Consider the following 19,174-nt stretch of genomic DNA (forward strand, 5'->3'; position numbering starts at 1 on the left):
ATTGCGTTATGGAGTTAAAATTCAGTGGCAAATGATTTGCACTGCAACAAGTGTAATTAAATCATGAACCTATTTATAAAGCATGGGGGTTATTTTCATCTTCACCGTCTGGGCAACAACCCGGTGGAGCCGTCTGATTACAGTGGACTGAAAATCAGGTGGATTCTATAATAGACGTGCGATCCACTCCGCCAGGTTACCACCAGGTGGTGAAGTTGAAAATTACTCTTGACATGATTACAATCCTGCTACACTTGACAAAATCATTCCCCAGTATTATCTATTTTAACAGCAATATTTCTCAGACTACTTTTTAAAATAAGGACGCCATTTACATGAGTTTTGAACAACAAAATTAAGACTGTTAATTGGATAGAGATGGAATTTTATTTACAATCTCACCTCCTTTTGACAGTCCTGAACCGCAGTCTTTATTCGCTGATCAATGTCCTCCTCCAGCTCACTCAGCTGTTGTGCAGCCTCATCCTGTGTCCTGAAACAAACAAGTACCAATATAACAGAGCCCTGCTCGATACAAGCTGCTTCACCTCATTCATGCGCATCTACGGTGGTTATAATACTGCAGCAAAGGGGAAGAACCCTCTTCTATTTATCTGCTCTGCCCACAATTAGAACAGTTTTAATGAATAAAAGAGCAATTTGGTTGTGCTTTAACTTGTTAAGCTGATATCAAGAGTTGTCTGTTGTAAAAAAAAGGTTGGCATTGATGACATTTCTCCATTACAACAGCAACTTGCATTCATATAGCATCTTTAAATGTAGAAAAATGTCCAATGGTGCTTCACAAAAGCAGAATCAGGAAAAAATTAACACTAAGCCAAAGATGATGATATTAGGAGGGGTAACCAAAAGCCTGGTCAAAGAGGTGGGATTTAAGGAGGGGCATAAAGGAGGAAAGGGAGGTGGAGAGGCAGAGGGATTCTGACGGCCAGAGGCATGACCGCCAATGGCGGGGTGAAGGGAGCAGGGGATGCACAAGAGAACAGAATCGGAGGAATGCAGAATTCTGAGGAGCTGTAAGGCTGAAGGAAGTTGCAGAGATGAGATGGGGCAAGACCATGAAGGGATTTAAACATGAGGATGAGAATTATAAATTGGAGGCACAGGGAAACGGAGAACCATTGTAGGTCAGCAAGGACAAGAATGTTGGTGAGCAGGACTTAGTGTGGGATAAGATATGGACAGCAGATCCTATCCCATACTTTGGATGTGCTGAAGTTTACAGTGTGGAAGATGGAAGGTTAGCCAGAAGAGCATTGGTATTGTTGAGTTTAAAAAGAAAGACTTGCATTTATAGATTCACAACCTCAGAATGTCCCAAAGCTCTTTACAGCCAATGAAGTACTTTTGAAGTGTAGTCAATATTGTAATATAGGAAACACGGCAGTCAATTTGCGCACAGCGAGATCCCACAAAGAGTAATGTGATAATGACCTGATAATCTGTTTTATTGATGTTGATCAAGGGATAAATATTGGCCAGGACACTGGGGAGAACTCCCTTGCACTTCTTTGAATAGTGCCATGAAATCTTTTACATCCATCCGAGAGCAGACAGGGCCCCGGTTATACATTTCATCCGAAAGATGGCACCTCCGACACTGCAGCACTCCCTCAGTACTGCACTGAGCGTCAGCCTAGATTTTGTGCTCAAGTCTCAAGTGGAGCTTGAACCCACAACCGTCTGACTCAGAGGTGAGCGTGCTACCACTGAGCCACGGCTGACACAGCTGTTTAGAGATGACAAAGCACGAATGAGGGTTTCAGCAGCAGATGGGCTAAGGAAGGGGCGGGCACAAGTAAAGTTTGGAAATGGAAGTAGGAGGTCTTACAATGGAGAGGATATGGAATCGGAAGCAGAGCTTAGGGTCGAATAGGATACAAAGCTTTGGTTCAACCTGAGACCGTGGCATGTGAGGGGGATAGAATTGGTGGGAAGGGTACAGAGTTTGTGGCGGGAGCCAAACACGATGGCTTTGGTCTTCCCAATGTTTAACTGGAGGAAACTGCAGCTCAGCCAAGACTGCATATCAGATAACCAGTGTGACAATACAGAGGCAGAGGAGGGGTTGAGAGAAGTTGTGGAGAGGTAGAACTGGGAGCCGTCAGCATATACGTGGAACCTGATGTCATGTCTTCAGAAATAAAAACAGAAAATGCTGGAAATTCTCTAGATACTGCCTGATCTGCAGAGTAAGAAACAGGGTTTCAGGTTGATGACCCTTCTTCAGAACTGGAAGAAGCTCAAGTAGAGAGTCAGGGAAAGAGGGGGGAGGAAGGGGAGGGGCGGAAAGAACAAAAGGGAGGGTCTGTGATAGGGTGGAGGGCAGGAGTGATTAAATGACAAAAGGGATGATGGTGGTAATGGGACAAAAAGAAACAAAACATGGGTCTAGAGGAGCTGTAAATGGCATCAGCAGAACCATTACCAGCACTTGCTGTCCAAAAAAATGGGAGCAGTGGTTATGATTATATCATATATTATAACCACTGCTCCCATTTTTTCAGGCAGCAAGTGCTGGTATTTGTTCTGATATTGCCATTTACAGCTCCTCTAGACCCATCTTTTGTTTCTTTACTTGTCCCATTCCCTTTTGTTCTTTCCGCCCCTCCCCTTCCTCCTCCCTCCTTGCCTTGCACTGTCATCCCTTTTGTCATTTAATCACTCCTGTCCTTCACCCTATCAGAGACCTTCCCTTCTGTTCTTTCCTCCAACCTTTTTCCCTGGCTCTGTACTTGCATAAAAACTGTTATAATCTTCAACTTCTTCCAGTTCTGACGAAGGGTCATCGACCTGAAACATTAACTCTGTTTCTTTCTCCACAGATGCTACCTGACTTGCTGAGTACTTCCAGCATTTTCTGTTTTTATTTCAGATTTCATCAATCAATCTCAGATTTAAAATTAACAATTAAGCTAGCATCAACTGCCATTTGCAGAAGGGAGTTCCAAACTTCTACCACCCTTTGTGTATAGAAGCGTCTCCTAATTTCATTCCTGAAACTCCTGGCTCTAATTTTTAGGCTATGTCCCCTAGTCCTAGACTCCCCAACCAGCGGAAATAGTTTCTCTCTATCTACCCTATCAGTTCCCCTTAATATCTTGAAAACTTCAATCAAATCACCCCTTAATCTTCTAAACTCCAGGGAATACAACCCTAGTTTGTGTAATCTCTCCCCGTAATTTAACACTTGGAATCCAGATATCATTCTAGTAAATCTACGCTGCACTCCCTCCAAGGCCAATATATCAATGATATCAGTGACATTTAAACTAGCTAAAACAAAGACTTCTTCTGTTTGGTAGACTAGGCTTAAAGTAATTGACACAAAAACTGACATGATCAAATTCCTGTGAATAAAGGGGCCTGCATAATACTTTCATAACACTTGTTTCAATTCCAACATACAGGACCTTGCGATCAGTAGCAGCTTTTTCTACGACACCGTAACATTTGCTGTTGTGTGTCACCATACGAGTCATGCACAGGAGAAAAAGACTTTTAAGCTGGAATGTTTTTCATTTATAAAACTGGCATACAGCAAGGAGGTTATACAAGAACGTGTGGTCTATCATAAGGTATGATTTTAATGAAGCCATTTGACACTGTGAACTGAGTATTCAGAGACTTCTTGTGGGGTGATTGCACTGTTTCATTATTTGACCACTAAGAATATTTGAGTAATCCAAACAAAAACATAAGTAACAGATCATTTTGTTTGGTTTTAAAAAAAAACATTGTCTAAGATAGTTAAGACAAAGACCAAAGTAATGAATTGAAAAAAAGCTGATTTTAAGGGGATGAGAATGGAACGAGGGACAATAAAGTGGAAACATTTACTGACAGAGACATAGAACAGCAGTGGGCAACATTTACTACGGTGATCACGAGAGTCCAGGAGAACTATATCCCTCTGAACACCACAACGGGACAGCCCGTAACGACACGCCATGGCTACAGCACGCACTGTGGGCACGATTGCAACTACAGAACAGGGCATACCCTACGGTCCTAGGCACGCACGCACGTACATACATACATACAAAAAGGGAGATAGAGCAAGTCAAGGGAACTATAGACCAGTTAGCTTAAGGTCAGTGGAAGGAAAGATAATGGAATCCTTACTCAAAGATGTAATAGAAAAACATCTAGAAACCAAACAAATAAAGAATAGTCAGCACGGATATCAAAAGGGACGGTCATGTTTGACCAACTTTACTGAATTCTGTGAAGTACAGAATGGGTAGACAAGGATAATATAGTAGGTGTAATATATTTGGATTTTCAAAAGGCCTTCGATAAGGTACCGGACTGTAGACTCATGGCTAAGATCAGAGCATGTGGAGTCAGGGGACAAGTAGCAGAATGGATAGCAAGCTGGCTACAAAACAGAAAACAGAGTAGGAGTTAAAGGTAGTTACTCAGACTTGCAAATGGTGGGAAGTGGTGTTCCACTAAGATCGGTTCTGGAACCACTGTTGTTCACTATTTACATAAACAATTTGAACTCGGGAGTCAGAAGTGCAATTTCAAAGTTTGTGGACGATACCAAATTGGGGGTATAGTTAATACGGCAGAGGACTGCAACAAAATACAGGAAGACATTAATAAACTTGCAGAATGGGCATGCAATTGGCAAATTAATTTCAATATAGATTTGTGAGGTGGTACATTTTGGTAGAAAGAATAAGGAGGTCACATAATCCTCAGAAAATAAGAGTCTAAATGGGGTAGAGGAGCAAAGGGATCGGCGACACACAAATCACTAAGAGTACCAACACAAGTTAATAAGGGCATAAAAAAAGCTAACAAAACACAGGGGTTCATTTCTAGAGGGATAGAATTGAAAAGCAGGGAAGTTATGTTAAGCTTGCATAGAACCTTGATTAGACCACACTTGGAGTACTATGAACAGTTCTAGTCTCCATATTATAAAAAAAGATTATAGAGATACTAAAAAGATACAAGGATGATACCAGAACTGAGAGGTTATACCTATCAGGAAAATTGAACAGGCTGAGGCTCTTTTCTTTAGAAAAGAGAAGACTGAGGGGTGACTTGATAGTCTTTAAGATTATGAAAGGGTTTGATAGGGTAGACGTAGAGAAGGTGTTTCCACTTGCAGGGAAGACCAGAACTAGGGGCCATAAATATAAGATACTTACTAATAAATCCAATAGGGAATTCAGGAGAAACTTCTTTACCCAGAGAGTGGTTAGAATGTGGAACTCACTAGATAAACACATGCTGGAGAAAGGAATAGGATGCGTTGATAGAGTTAGATGTAGGAGGGCGGGAGGAGGCTCACATGGAGCATAAACACCAGCATGAACCTGTTGGGCCGAATGACCTATTTTTGTGCTGTACATTCTACGTAATTCTATGAGATACTCTGCATGGTGTATCCTACATCTCAGCTGTATCATCATGAGAAGGCACCAGCCAAAGTCAGGTGCTATCCCAGAGGTAGAGGGTGAAAATAGATGGACAAATCTCCCTGAGTCACTCCTGGGCATCTCTTAGTGGCAGTTCAAAAGTAGGACTGGTACTATCCTGAGGCAGATCACCAACCCAACATATCAGCTGAGTAAGTTACATAGGGCCCAATTTAAAATCAAATTGCGGGTGCGCTGGGGGTGGAAGGGCTGCGAAGATGGCGAAAATCCTGAGCGGGTTTGGAAGCTGGTTCCAACCTGCCGACTTCCGAGGTTGCCAAAGAGGCGCCTGTGCAGGCTTCACAAATGCGGAAGTCCTGCTGGCAATTAAAGCCGGCGGGATGATAGTTAAAGAACCAAATGTACCTCATTGAGGTACTTTATTTCTGAAATAGTTGATAGTTAAAACAATTTTAAACTTACCTGGGTGGCTTTCCCATGGCTTCCGGTTCACGCCTGGTGAAACCCGGAAACAACTTTAATCACCATCAAATACATCGCGATTGCGTCGGAAAAGGTAAGTTTTTTTTTAAATTCAGGTTTGCCACATGCACCTTCACCCACCCCCCCCCCCCCCCCCCACTCCCTCCCTCCACCATTTCAAAATTGAGCCCATAGTGTTGAGACTGAAGAAAGAGGTAAATATTTTTTTTCAAATGAACTAACGGATAAATTCACCAATCCCACACCCCTAGCGGGGAGCCATTCTTTAAGGAAATACAGATCAAAGGTAGCGCCAGAACAGTGTAGCACCAATTCTCTGATTCATGCTCTTTTTGAGCACAGTTCACCAGTAGGAGTACCAGCTTAGCTCAGGGCTAGCACTCTTGCCTCTAAGTTAGAAGATTGTGGGTACAAGGCCCACTACAGCAGTTTGAGCACATTATCTGGCAGCTCAGTTCAGCACAGTACTGAAGGAGCACTGCATTGTCAGAGGTGCTGTCTTTCAGATGAGACATTGAACTGAGGCCCAGTCAATCTGTTCAGGTCAACAACAGCAACTTGCATTTGTACAGCACCTTTAATGATGAAAAACTTTCCAAGGCACTTGAGAGGCACAATCAGAAAAAAAGACACCAGCGAAAGGAGGAGATATTAGGAGGGGTAACCAGAAGCTTGGTCAAAGAGGTACGTTTTAAGGAAAGGGAGAGGGAGAGGTTTAGGGAGGGAATTCCAGAGTCTGGGCCCAGGTGGCTGAAGGAACAGTCACCAAAGAGGGGAATGCACAAAAAGCCAAAGGAGTGAAGAGTTCAGAGGAGTTGTCAGGCTAGATAATGATGGGTGAGGCCATGATGGGATTTAAACACAGGGATGAGAATTTTAAGATTTGATGCTTTCAGAGATCGGGATGCAACATAGGTCTGAAAGGTCAGGAGTGATGAGGTGTGGGACTTGGTGTGGGGTTGAGTACGGGCAGGTGAGTTTTGGATGAGCTGAAGTTTCAGGAGGGTGGTGGATGGGAGGCTGGCCGGGAAAACATTGGAATAATTGAGCCTGAAGATGACAAAAGCATGGATGAGTGTTTCAGCAGATGGGCTGTGACGGGGCAAAGGTGGGTGATGCTACAGAGGTGGAAATAGGGGGTCTTTGTGATGGAGAGTATATGGGGTCAGAAGCTGAGCTGCAGATGGAATAGGATGCTGAGGTTGCGAAAAGTATGTTTCAGCTTGAGACAGTGGCCAGAATCAGTGCCAAGGTTATGGAGTTTATGGGAAAGCCTGAGATGATGGCTTTAGTCTTCGAAATGTTTGACTGAAGGAAACTGTGGCTCAAGCCTGGGTATCAACAAGCAGTCTGTCAGCACAAAGGTAGTGGAGGGGTCAAGAGAGCAGACGGAGAGGTAGAGCTTGCTGTCATCAGCCTACATGTGGAAAATGACCCCATGTCTGATGATATTGCCAAAGCATAAGGAAGAGGAGGGCACCTAGGACTGATCCTTGGGGTCTCCGGAGGTAATGGTGCGAGCTCTGGAAGAGGAGCATCCTTACTCATTCTGTAACAAATTGGGGCAGATTTTCTTCTTTTGCTCTTGGGCATAAATAATTTTGTAGGCAGAGCACATAGAGGAAAATCAAGTGAGCAGGACCAGATGCCCATAGTGGATTCTGCCTGATTTTCCATCCATTTAAATAAATGGACTGAAAATCAGGAAAGCTCCGTTATGGACGTGTGATCCTTCCAGTCTGACTTTCCTCTTATATTCTCTGCCTAGGCGATTACTTATGCCCATTCGAAAGAGAGGAAAATCTACCCCATATCATCAATGATAAGCCATTCATTACAGAACACACTGTAGATTGTTTTTTGAAATCTTACCTTTTCACAGCGTGGGCCAATTTTTCCAACTCTGCATTCTGCAGTGTAATATCTCGAACAAAGTTCTTGATCACAAATTCATACTGACCGATCAGCCTGGGTTCTTTTGTTTGCAGGTTCTGGTAAAGGGCAGCAACCTGCTGAGGTCTGTTTGAAACACAATAAATGAATAAATGAATGAATGAGGCATAAGAAGCAGCTTCCCTGAAACACTGTCAGATGGTGATGCTGTCACCCTTACCTACATCCTGGCTCTGTACACTTCAGATATTACAGCAGCATTTCGGGGCTGTTTACACATTGCTGTAAACCTCCTCAGGAATTTTTGCTTTATGTCCAACATTTGGAGGAGTCATGCCTAACACCCACATCTTGTCACAAACTTGAAACTCAGCAAATTAAACAATGCCATGTGTTAACAATGATGCACAAGATGGAAAAGTGTTAAAGGAACAAGCATATCTCAATCCACGCTGCTTTCCATTGAACCAAGTTCAGAATTTTCCAAATTCTACGACCTGGCATCGTAATCCAAACTTACCACAGAACTGTGATTATGCTGCTAGAATGCTCCACACTTAGTGCTCTTTGAACATGTTACATGTCAGAATTTTTAATACTGAGTTTGGAGCAACACCTAATCAAACTGACAAACAGAATGCAAACCTTGGCTGACACTCCCCTCTCTAGTCTAAGGACACTGAGACCAATCGTGGTACTACAGCTAGTGGCCCATCGGAGATCAACTAGCTTAGAACAATCCAGGAGATCTGTATGGCTAAGTATCAGTTCCTGTTAAAAACAGTTATATGTAAACATGATTAGCATTCAACTCTTAGTTTTGTTCCATCCATCTGTAGCTGTTCGCATTACTTTTTTTTAAAAAGTGAGAGTTAACAACATTTTCACGAGAATGGCCTTGGAGTTACTGAGGCTGACAGTGAGGGACCCAAATTATCATTAGATTAAATACAGTCAGAAATCCAGGAATCATTCAGCATCAAATTTGGCATTAATTCAATTCCTTCACATTGTCAGAGCCAGTAACTCATCCAAACCAGTATTCCGAAGATGTCTGAAATGGAAAGAGTACTAAACTGACAGCATAATTTTTTATAACTGATTTTTAAAAGGCTTACTGACGAGAATCTTTCCAACAAAAAGTAAAAATTAACAGAATATTCAGCGCAATTTATCCATGACGGTTGTAGCAACAATAGTTGAGACACTGATATTCAGACTCTGTGTTGCTATGCTTTTGTCAGACAATAAAACAGCATGAAAATGTGTATCTATCAAAAGAGTGACATGTATTAATGCCAACTACCATTACTGCATTTTTTGATATCATCTTTAAATGGGATTGAATTCTGAATGTTTTGAACTGTTATGCGACATGGTATTGCGTTTGCAACCATCTTCAGCCAGAAGTGCCGAGTGAATGATCCATCTCGGCCTCCTCCTGATATCACCATCACAGAAGCCAGTCTTCAGCCAATTCGATTCACTCCACGTGGTATCAAGAAACAGCTGAGTGCACTGGATACAGCAAAGGCTATGGGCCCCAACAACATCCCGGCTGTAGTGCTGAAGACTTGTGCTCCAGACCTAGCTGCACCTCTAGCCAAACTGTTCCAGTACAGCTACAACACTGGCATCTACCTGACAATGTGGAAAATCGCCCAGGTATGTCCTGTCTACAAAAAGCAGGACAAATCCAATCCGGCCAATTACCGCCCCATCAGTCTACTCTCAATCATCAGCAAAGTGATGGAAGATGTCATTGACAGTGCTATCAAGCGGTACTTACTCACCAATAACCTGCTCACCGATGCTCAGTTTGGGTTCCGCCAGGACCACTCGGCTCCAGACCTCATTACAACCTTGGTCCAGGCATGGACAAAAGAGCTGAATTCCAGAGGTGAGGTGAGAGTGACTGCCCTTGACATCAAGGCAGCATTTGACCGAGTGTGGCACCAAGGAGCCCTAGTAAAATTGAAGTCAAAGGGAATCAGGGGGAAAACTCTCCAATGGCTGGAGTCATACCTAGCATAAAGGAAGATGGTAGCGGTTGTTGGAGGCCAATCATCTCAGCCCCAGGGCATTGCTGCAGGAGTTCCTCAGGGCAGTGTCCTAGGCCCAACCATCTTCAGCTGCTTCATCAATGACCTTCGCTCCATCAAAAGGTCAGAAATGGGGATGCTCGCTGATGATTGCACAGTGTTCAGTTCCGTTCGCAACCCCTCAAATAATGAAGCAGTCCAAGCTCGCATGCAGCAAGACCTGGACAACATCCAGGCTTGGGCTGATAAGTGGCAAGTAACATTCGCACCAGACAAGTGCCAGGCAATGACCATCTCCAACAAGAGAGAGTCTAACCACCTCCCCTTGACATTCAACGGCATTACCATCGCCGAATCCCCCACCATCAACATCCTGGGGGTCACCATTGACCGGAAACTTAACTGGACCAGCCATATAAATACTGTGGCTACAAGAGCAGGTCAGAGGCTGGGTTTTTTGTGGCAAGTGACTCACCTCCTGACCCCCCCAAAGCCTTTCCACCATCTACAAGGCACAAGTCAGGAGTGTGATGAAATACTCTCCACTTGCCTGGATGAGTGCAGCTCCAACAACACTCAAGAAGTTCGACACCATCCAGGACAAAGCAGCCCACTTGACTGGCACCCCATCCACCACCCTAAACATTCACTCCCTTTACCACCAGCGCACAGTGGCTGCAGTGTGTACCATCCACAGAATGCACTGTAGCAACTCGCCAAGGCTTCTCCGACAGCACCTCCCAAACCCGCGACCTCTACCACCTAGAAGGACAAGGGCAGCAGGTACATGGGAACAACACCACCTGCACGTTCCCCTCCAAGTCACACACCATCCCGACTTGGAAATATATCGCCGTTCCTTCATCGTCGCTGGGTCAAAATCCTAGAACTTCCTTCCTAACACCACTGTGGGAGAACTTCCACCACATGGACTGCAGCAGTTCAAGAAGGCGGCTCACCACCACCTTCTCAAGGGCAATTAGGGATGGTCAATAAATGCCGGCCTCGCCAGCGACGCCCACATCCCATGAACGAATAAAAAAAATTCTGGTGCCATGTTATTGTAACATTAATTTTTCTAAAAACAAAGTCTGAAATATCATATCCATTTCAAGTCAATGTTAATTACTAATTACTGATGTGATAGGTGGTTGATGGCAGCGACTGTTTTCCCTGCAGACTCAAGAGGGCATCCTTGCCCTCAACCACTATATACCAATGTGATGATCATTGATTCTTCCCACCTTCCTTCTGGTGTATTTCATGGTCCAGGACCAAGGAGTCAAAAATCTGATTGAAACTAACACCGAGAAGGAAACAACAGGTTAGATCCACAGAAACATCCCTATTCACTGGCAGTTGAATGAAGTTTCTCATTATCTTGTAACTATCAACCAAACTGCAAAAAAAGTGACTTCTCAAACAGTTTTGCAAGAAGCTGGTCACTTTTTACAGTGAACATTGTTGCAATTTAGAGATTTTGCTACTAATGCAAATTTAGAAGCAGCTGTAAATCTGGCCAAAGCAATGAAAAATAAATAATAGAGGGGCGTACAATTTGAACTAAATTCAAGTACAGACAGCAAGCTCTTCATCTCATTACTGCTAATGATTTTAATGTCAACCTCTAATGTGCATAATGTTACACCTTGCATTTATTTTATACAATTGCACATGTGGATGTAATCAATAGAACTGGCACTGCACATTTACTAGTTAGGTTGAGACGGTGCAAAACCCAGTGTGTGTCCTCGGTACTGTGGGAATTGCAGAGTTTTTGGGGGGGGGGCGGGGGGTAGCAGAATTTCCACGGAAGTTTTCCTGTTCGCCCACCGTAACTTTAACGAGAACCCCAGAGAAATGGTGCAAACGGCCATTTTCACTATTTCTCCAGCATTTCCGCTGATCTTTCGCAGTTATGGCAAACAATTGGGAGAACCAGGTGGAATTTCCACACGTGGATCTTTTGTATTAGAGAGAATGCAGTCAATGGCGGGAATGCCCTCCCCCAAGCTTTCCACCAACAACACTCTTCATTTAAAAGTGCCAGTCATCAAGTGGAACCTATCAAATATAATTGTATCCCGTGTAAAGAAATGTTGTGTAAAATGTAATCAATGAATGGAGATTTATGGAAATAATTTGAAACTTTAGAAAAATAAAGAGGGACAATAGAAGTGACAGTAATGAGCAGAATTCTCATTGCTTTGGACAGTGAAAGTCCTTATGATGAGTGTTTGCTTAGTGATTTCCAGCTATTATTCACTGTAGGTGAAGTGGTAACTATAGTGTAACAGATGGCAATAAACCCATGGGTTTGTCAAACAGGTGCACACAAAAGTAAATAACATTTTGGCATGTTCAAGGTCTTAGTGATCATATTAAAAGTTTCATGGTCAAATTCAATTATTTCTTTTGCAACATTTAAACATTTAAGTGCATTTTCATATTTGAAGATCCAAACTGAAAGCATAGAGCTAGAGTTTTATTTAAAAATTACAAAGTTTCCCAGGACCTTTTAAGAGAGCCCGTGGAACAGTTCCTCTATTAAGTGGGGTGAGACAGCAAGCAAAGAATCAGAATTCTTCCTGTGACTAAAATGCAAGCAGCACAGAATTTACCTTGAGGAAAGTGAAATAAAATGGATTTACATTGTGTCTTACAAAGCCTCAAAACATTCAAAAAGTTCCAGAAATAAAAATGATTTCTTAACACTGAATTACTGATCTCATGGAAATCGCCATTGCAGTCCTTAGATCAACAACTCCCTGAGGTCTCCTAATCCCCTTTAGACTCTTCTTTAAAAAAAGACAATAGCCTTAAGAAAATTCCATGAACCATTCATAAATAGTTTTAAATCTTCTGGTACTGAACATGTAATTCTCCTGGCCCTACTTCATCATTTGGAGCAATTCCAATTATCCAAGTTAAAAATGTAATTTTCTAAGAAATTCACAAATTCCCCTTAGACTGTAGTAAGCAGTATAACAATTGCTGCTCTCAGGCAACGTGCAAGTCATTCCCCGTGTCTAATCATATTCTGCACCACAAGCACTAAAAGATGAAAATTTACCCCATGTGCATAGAAGCTATGATGGCACTTTTCCCTAGGTACATGAAAGTCTGTTAACTCCGATGCCATGTACAGATTAACTCGCTTGTATGCTACTGTCATTTCCCAACTGGATCCACTCAAGGTTGAGGTCAATCAAGTCACTTTTGCATATATTTTCCTGTTTGGCAATGATAAGTTTTTTTCCATGGTTATTTGTATTTTAACACCCATTAATCAAAATGACAGTTGGTGGACATTTTCTATCTTTGAATTTGTGAAAATCACCACAAAACTGAGGCTCACTCAGCACAAACCAGCCCCCAGCACAGTAACCACTGACCACGAAGGACAACAACCCCAAAGGACTTGACCACTCTTCCCCCTCCCACACACCCCAGACGAGCTAATCCCCAGAACCCAAAACCAAACAAGCTTGACCCGCATTGCTCCCAGCACAAGAAGTCATGTCAAGAAACCAGAATGCCTCAATCCACTCCTCCTGCAAGCAATGTGCAATGAAAACGTACAATAGCATCACAAAATACGTATGTGAATGCAAATTTTGAGAACTCTAAGAAAAAAGACCACATGACAGTAAAGCTCACAATAGTAATCTTGGAACCAAACAATCCTTTAGTAAATATGTAAGACTGTGAAATATGACACCATAATGAATGGATGCGCTTAGATCATATTGTCAGAGTTTACTGCTCATAGTTATTACTGCATTTCAGAGCTTTTACTCAACTTCAGCAGGTTTGCAAGTAATTGCTTTCAACAGTCTGATATTTGCAAATACTATAGGGGAGATTTTTTTGGGTCTGCACCAAAGTGCGCTGGATCATCGAGGGGCTCAATGAATATCGGGAAATCTGGTGGGTCGGATTGCACACCTCTAAAGGAACGTGCCTGATTTACCTTCCCTTAAATGGAAGGAAAACTAGGTAGGTTCCTATAGAGGTGTGCGATCCTACCCGTCCGATTTTCTGATATCCGCTGCTTCCAGGTGATCCAATGTGCTTGGTGTAGACCCGGGAGAATGTTCCCCAATACTTCCCTTTGTGTAAAGTTTAATGAGAAAATGAGTATATGTGACTAATCTGGGATGGAAAAATCAGTAATGTAATTTTCTTCCATTATTCCACTAATTTCCATTTCGTCAGTATGAAGTCCTGCAACAGAGTCAACCATGCAACTTGCATTATCCATGGCGGTTACTTTTGCTATAGGCACCGTCCAGGGACACACACACACACGCACGCACCTTTTCCACCATTAGTGAATATTACAAGTGGTTGACTGCTCTACACCACAAAATCGATCGCTCTTTCTTTGAAGTACGTTGTCATCGAGGACATTCGTACCACAGTCTCTGAATTTGGCTGCCACTGAATGTTTCAACACCCCAGGTGGCTGAATGAAAATGTTGCCATTTATAGGGATTAACTGGCAATTTAGGTTGTTGTGAAGTATTAAAACAGCTTTTTTTCAGATGAATTGTGATGGATTAGTTTTCTGGCTAAAGCCAGAAATGTATTGCCAAACAGGGAAATATACCCTAAAGTGATTTAACTGATCTCAACCTTGAGTGGCTCCAGGTGGGAAGTGAAGGTAGCACACAAGCCAATTAGTTTGAATATAGCATAGAAGTTAATAGATGTTCATGTACAAAAGACACTCATTGATACCTAGGAGTAGAATTTCTACAAGGGTTCCCTGATCTTGTACTATGGTGGAAGATCAGCGGGAACCTTGAAGAAACAGCATAAACTAACTGTAATTACTGACTATTTGCTGAAAATATCCCAACAAATGCCTTTCTTTTTCCACTTTGCTATCAGAAACCCAACTATTAGGGCATTCATTTTGTTTACCAATATGTGCCACATTAAATTTATCCCCCTAAATTCCATCTACCATTTGCTTTACTCAGATCCATTTTATGCTGCTGTTCTCCTCTGCACTAGCTACACAATTGATGTCAAATAAATCAGTACCCTCTTCAGAGTCTTCATGTGAACAGCACACCTAGACATATCCTGGTGACATTACTGCCCCCCAGACAGAGCATTTTCCATTTATTTTTTAATTGCTAAATTTAAAAAGTAGCTGCTGAGTACTGTGAAAAGTAGGAGTGCTAAAGAAGTGTTTTATTATTGACAAGTAAAAACTCAATGGAAGCAAGATTACAGCTGTGCAGTTTCCTTAAACACAGTCAAGTGTAAACCCTGGTTGCTGGGTGAGTTAAGCTGATTCAGCTTAGCATCCTCGAATGTGGGGAACATCAAGTTCTGTTCCTGATCGCTATCGAGTGACCCTTGTTCAAAGTGCACATGCACAGAGACAAGGTAAGAAAAAGATTGGGCTTAATTGTGGTGAGAATGGCCACTTGTTCCACTGCTACTTTGTAAATTAACTTCCCCAATCTCTCCCTTCCCCATTTAACAGTGCCAAGCCTTAGTTTGTTACTATTTACATATAAAGTCACAAACTGTGCTTTGCATCTTTGACCTTTCAAAGTATTTCAGTGAAAGGAATTGATGGAGCGCTTGTGCTCTCCCATCTCAACACAGTAACAACCAAGATACGTTCCTGAATTAAGTCTCACTCATATCGGTCACTTGGAACTAAAGCTGAGCGTAGAAACGTGGGTACAAGTGGGAAGTTGGGGTTTGGTGTAGTTTTCTACCTTTGATCTACAGTATTGTTAACAAGACCTCACAGGTACACGATTTCAATCATGTAGCAGTTTTCCTCATATTTTAAGTGAGCTTTTCCCCTATGAAATGAGACGGCGCTCCCAACACATGGCTGTAATGAGACCTGCTCCCGCTGAGGTGTCCAAACCATCTGTTCAGCGGCTGGAAACATTTTAATTGTAGGTTCAGGTATCCAACACAAAACCTGCCTGCTGAGGTCGCACACTCTGGCATGCCGTGAAACCAGACTCTTGGAATATGTTGGGAAAGGCGAAACTCCATCCCGAGTTATTTTGAGGAAGGTGATAAAGCCTCGAGTGTTCCTACATTAATACCAGGAGAGCCTATTTTCAAAGCAGCAGTGTCAATAAAAACACACACACACACACACCCCCACACACACACACACACACCCCCACACACACACACACACACACACCCCCCTCCCTCCAGTATCTTGAAGAACAAGATGTGAGAGGCAGTTCCTGTTCAGTGTATCCGGCCAAACACTCCTCAATGTCCCGGACATCCACAGCACTTCGACAGGATCTGGGATGTGACGCGGCTACACGCGCTTTAGAAACTTTTAAATGTACAAAAGTTTGCCCGTCACTCCTGAAACACACTCGGGTGAACCAGCCCCCAGTCCCTGCTATTTTGCATCAGTTCCATTTAACGTTTTGAATTGTAAATTAACGCAGTTCCAACCGGTAAATCCTAATACAACAATCCACAATAGTACATTGTAAAATAAATATCCATTGAAGAGTCTGCTGTCAGATGTATAATATATATTTTTGTTAGGTTTCACCTTGGGATGAACCTTGCTTCCTCGCCCAGTCTTTGCTGGAATTCGTCCCAGTCAGGCTCAGCATTCAAAGCCTCGAAGTTGATCATCTCGGAAACTTCTTGAAACCCCTCGGTGAACTCGCGGAAGTTGATGGAGCCGTCTCTGCTCGAGTCTAGTTTGTCGAAGAGAGAGGCGATCTCCGACTCCTGCACTTGGAGCTCCCGACAGACGGTGAAAAATTCATCATACTCGATCCGACCAGAACGGTTCACATCGCAGGTGTGGAAGAGGGCGCGCAGTCTCAGCTCCTCTTCTTCCATCCGGAAATACTGAACAAAAGAAGATGCAAAGAATAAATAAAAGAAAATCCAACCAGATGAAGTTCCCTCCCTCGATGCAAAAGATGCCGTGAGACGGTGACTCCCTCCGTACTGATCCACCCCGCCTGTCAATCAGTCACCGACACTGGCTCGCAATCTCATTCATCCACCTTTTCCCGTTTTACTTCGGGTCAGATTTGCAATGCAAAGTAGTTCAAACAGAGTGTTGGAGTTATGTAGCTGTTGGAGTGACCGCCCCTCCCCCGTGGACTGAGTTGGATCCAGCCTGTCCCGTACGGTGCGCCTCGCCTCATTCCGCCAGGTGTTGGAGAGGGAGGGGAGGGGAGGAGGTCTTCCTGACGTCAGCCTCAGAGCCGCATCGTTTCACTCATCAGTATTATTTGCTTAAAGTTATTTTTTTCTGCGCGCATCATTAAACCTGGTCACGTTATTGACCGAAGAGGTGGACGCAGTGTGAAAAGAAAGGAGAGGCAGACAGGTGAATCAGTCGTGAGGAATGGGGATTTCGAGTGATCCAGAAACGCAGATTAGCACCACTTTAAACATTTAGATACACACGCAGCCCAGTGCTGCGATAGGCTTGTCCCTCATTCCAGAGGCGACTTCGCTTCCAGAAATCATAAACGTGCAGGTGATGTTACCCACCATCAAAGTTTAAAACGCACTGTTGTATTATAACAAGACTCGGCCACCTATTGGCACACAGGAGTCTAAGCTTTTGAAAAACTCGGTCCAAACATTGGTAGTATTGATAAAGTAAAAAAAAAACAATGTTAGGATAGGCTCTGGCAGAATGTCAAGTGTCCCAACAAAAGAGTGGGAATCACTCATTTTAGTTTTGAAAATGTGGCCTGTTTTAATGTATGTTAGTCTCAAAGTTTATCATAGCTTCATATAAGGAAGTTATGCTAAACCTTTATAAAACACGGTTAGGCCTCAGCTGGAGTATTGTGTTCAATTCTGGGCACCATACTTTAGGAAGGATGTCAAGGCCATAGAGAAGGTGCAGAAGAAATTTACTAGAATGGTACCAGGGATGAGGGACTTCAGTTATGTGGAAATACTGGAGAAGCTGGGGTTGTTCTCCTTAGAACAGAGAAGGTTATGGGAAGATTTGATCGAGGTGTTCAAAATTATGAATGGTTTTGATAGAGTAAATAAGGAGAAACTGTTTCAGAGGACACAGATTTAAAGTGATCAGCAAAAAAACCAGAGGCGACATGAGGAAACATTTTTTTACGTAGCGAGTTGTAATGATCTGGAATGCACTGCCTGAAAGGGTGGTGGAAGCAGATTCAATAATAACTTTCAAAAGGGAAGTGGATAAATACTTGAAAGGAAAAAATTACAGGGCTATGGGGAAAGAGCAGTGGAATGGGTCTAATTGGGTAGCTCCTTCAAAGAGCTGGCACAGGCACGATGGGTCGAATGGCCTCCTCCTGTGCTGTACCTACTATGATTATTTAAAGGATATCTCAAAGTCACTCCTAATCTCACCTTGCAACCTCCTGACACTGTAATGTGGGACATCACCCTCCTCAAAATGTGTGATATAATATGGGATAGCACCTTTCAGTCTCTTCCCATCATTTTAATTCACCCACCCCAGTTCTCAGTTTACTCTCCTATTTTTATCCTCTGTTTTCCTTCCCTGTCCCTCATGGCTTTCCTGGGACTTTTGTTCTTCCCCCACCTACTTCCCTCAATCCTCTCTGACTGGCTTTTCCCTTTCTTGCTCCTGGCTTTTTTTTTAACCTTTTAACCCCTCTCTTATTTCCATCATCATGATCTCACTTCTGTCCCCTCTTTCAGACATACTGAAACCCTAATTTTTTGAGATGTTGAAACCAAATTAGCATAAACCAGTCTCATTCTGCTGTACGATACTGAGGATGGCTTGGAAAATAAGACTAATTGATTTCTTATGAAAGCAAGTACTTACATATTTCACTTCATGTATGCATCTGTTTGCATTTTGAAAAAATCAGATCACACTGTAACTGCAATATTCCTGTCAATGCTGATGTACATTTTGAAAATATAAGCATGTGTTAAGATGTCGAGAACTGTGCTGACATATAGGGGTATAATTCTATCTTGGTGGTAGTGCAAAATGGACGGTAGTGAATTGACTGCTCGTTTTGCACTCAACCCAATTTTGTTTTCCATTGACATCAATGGAATCACCCATTTTGTGCTACCACCCAAACTAATTTCACCCCTGTAGTGTTCTCATTAAAAATCGCTGATTGATGGGTTGTCCACTCAACAGAAATTAGAATGGGAGAAGCTCGCACTTGTTTCAACAATTAGATTGAGTGAGAAATTGGACACCTTTATGGTTGTTTTTCAGGGGGCAAAAATGACCAATTTCGCTGGGCTACATCTTTCGTTTTTATCGCCCAACTTTAAAAAAATGTCATTATTTCTATCACCCATCTTTCTTTTTTCAGT

The 19,174-nt window shown here is 42.7% G+C and overlaps 1 protein-coding gene across 1 annotated transcript in view; it reads right to left on the reverse strand.

The window, feature by feature from the left end:
• rasef (RAS and EF-hand domain containing) overlaps window positions 1-17,044 on the reverse strand; it is a 48,455-nt gene extending 31,411 nt beyond the window's left edge. The window contains exons 1-3 of the mRNA XM_067982207.1: window positions 16,401-17,044; window positions 7,773-7,919; window positions 403-493 (exon numbers count right to left, since the gene is read on the reverse strand). Of these exons, the coding sequence (XP_067838308.1) occupies window positions 403-493; window positions 7,773-7,919; window positions 16,401-16,699 (537 nt within the window). The 5' untranslated portion in view covers window positions 16,700-17,044. The remainder of the gene's footprint in view (window positions 1-402; window positions 494-7,772; window positions 7,920-16,400) is intronic.
• Window positions 17,045-19,174: the final 2,130 nt, after the last annotated feature.

Source organism: Heptranchias perlo, chromosome 4, assembly GCF_035084215.1.
Source record: "Heptranchias perlo isolate sHepPer1 chromosome 4, sHepPer1.hap1, whole genome shotgun sequence".
NCBI lineage: Eukaryota > Metazoa > Chordata > Chondrichthyes > Hexanchiformes > Hexanchidae > Heptranchias > Heptranchias perlo.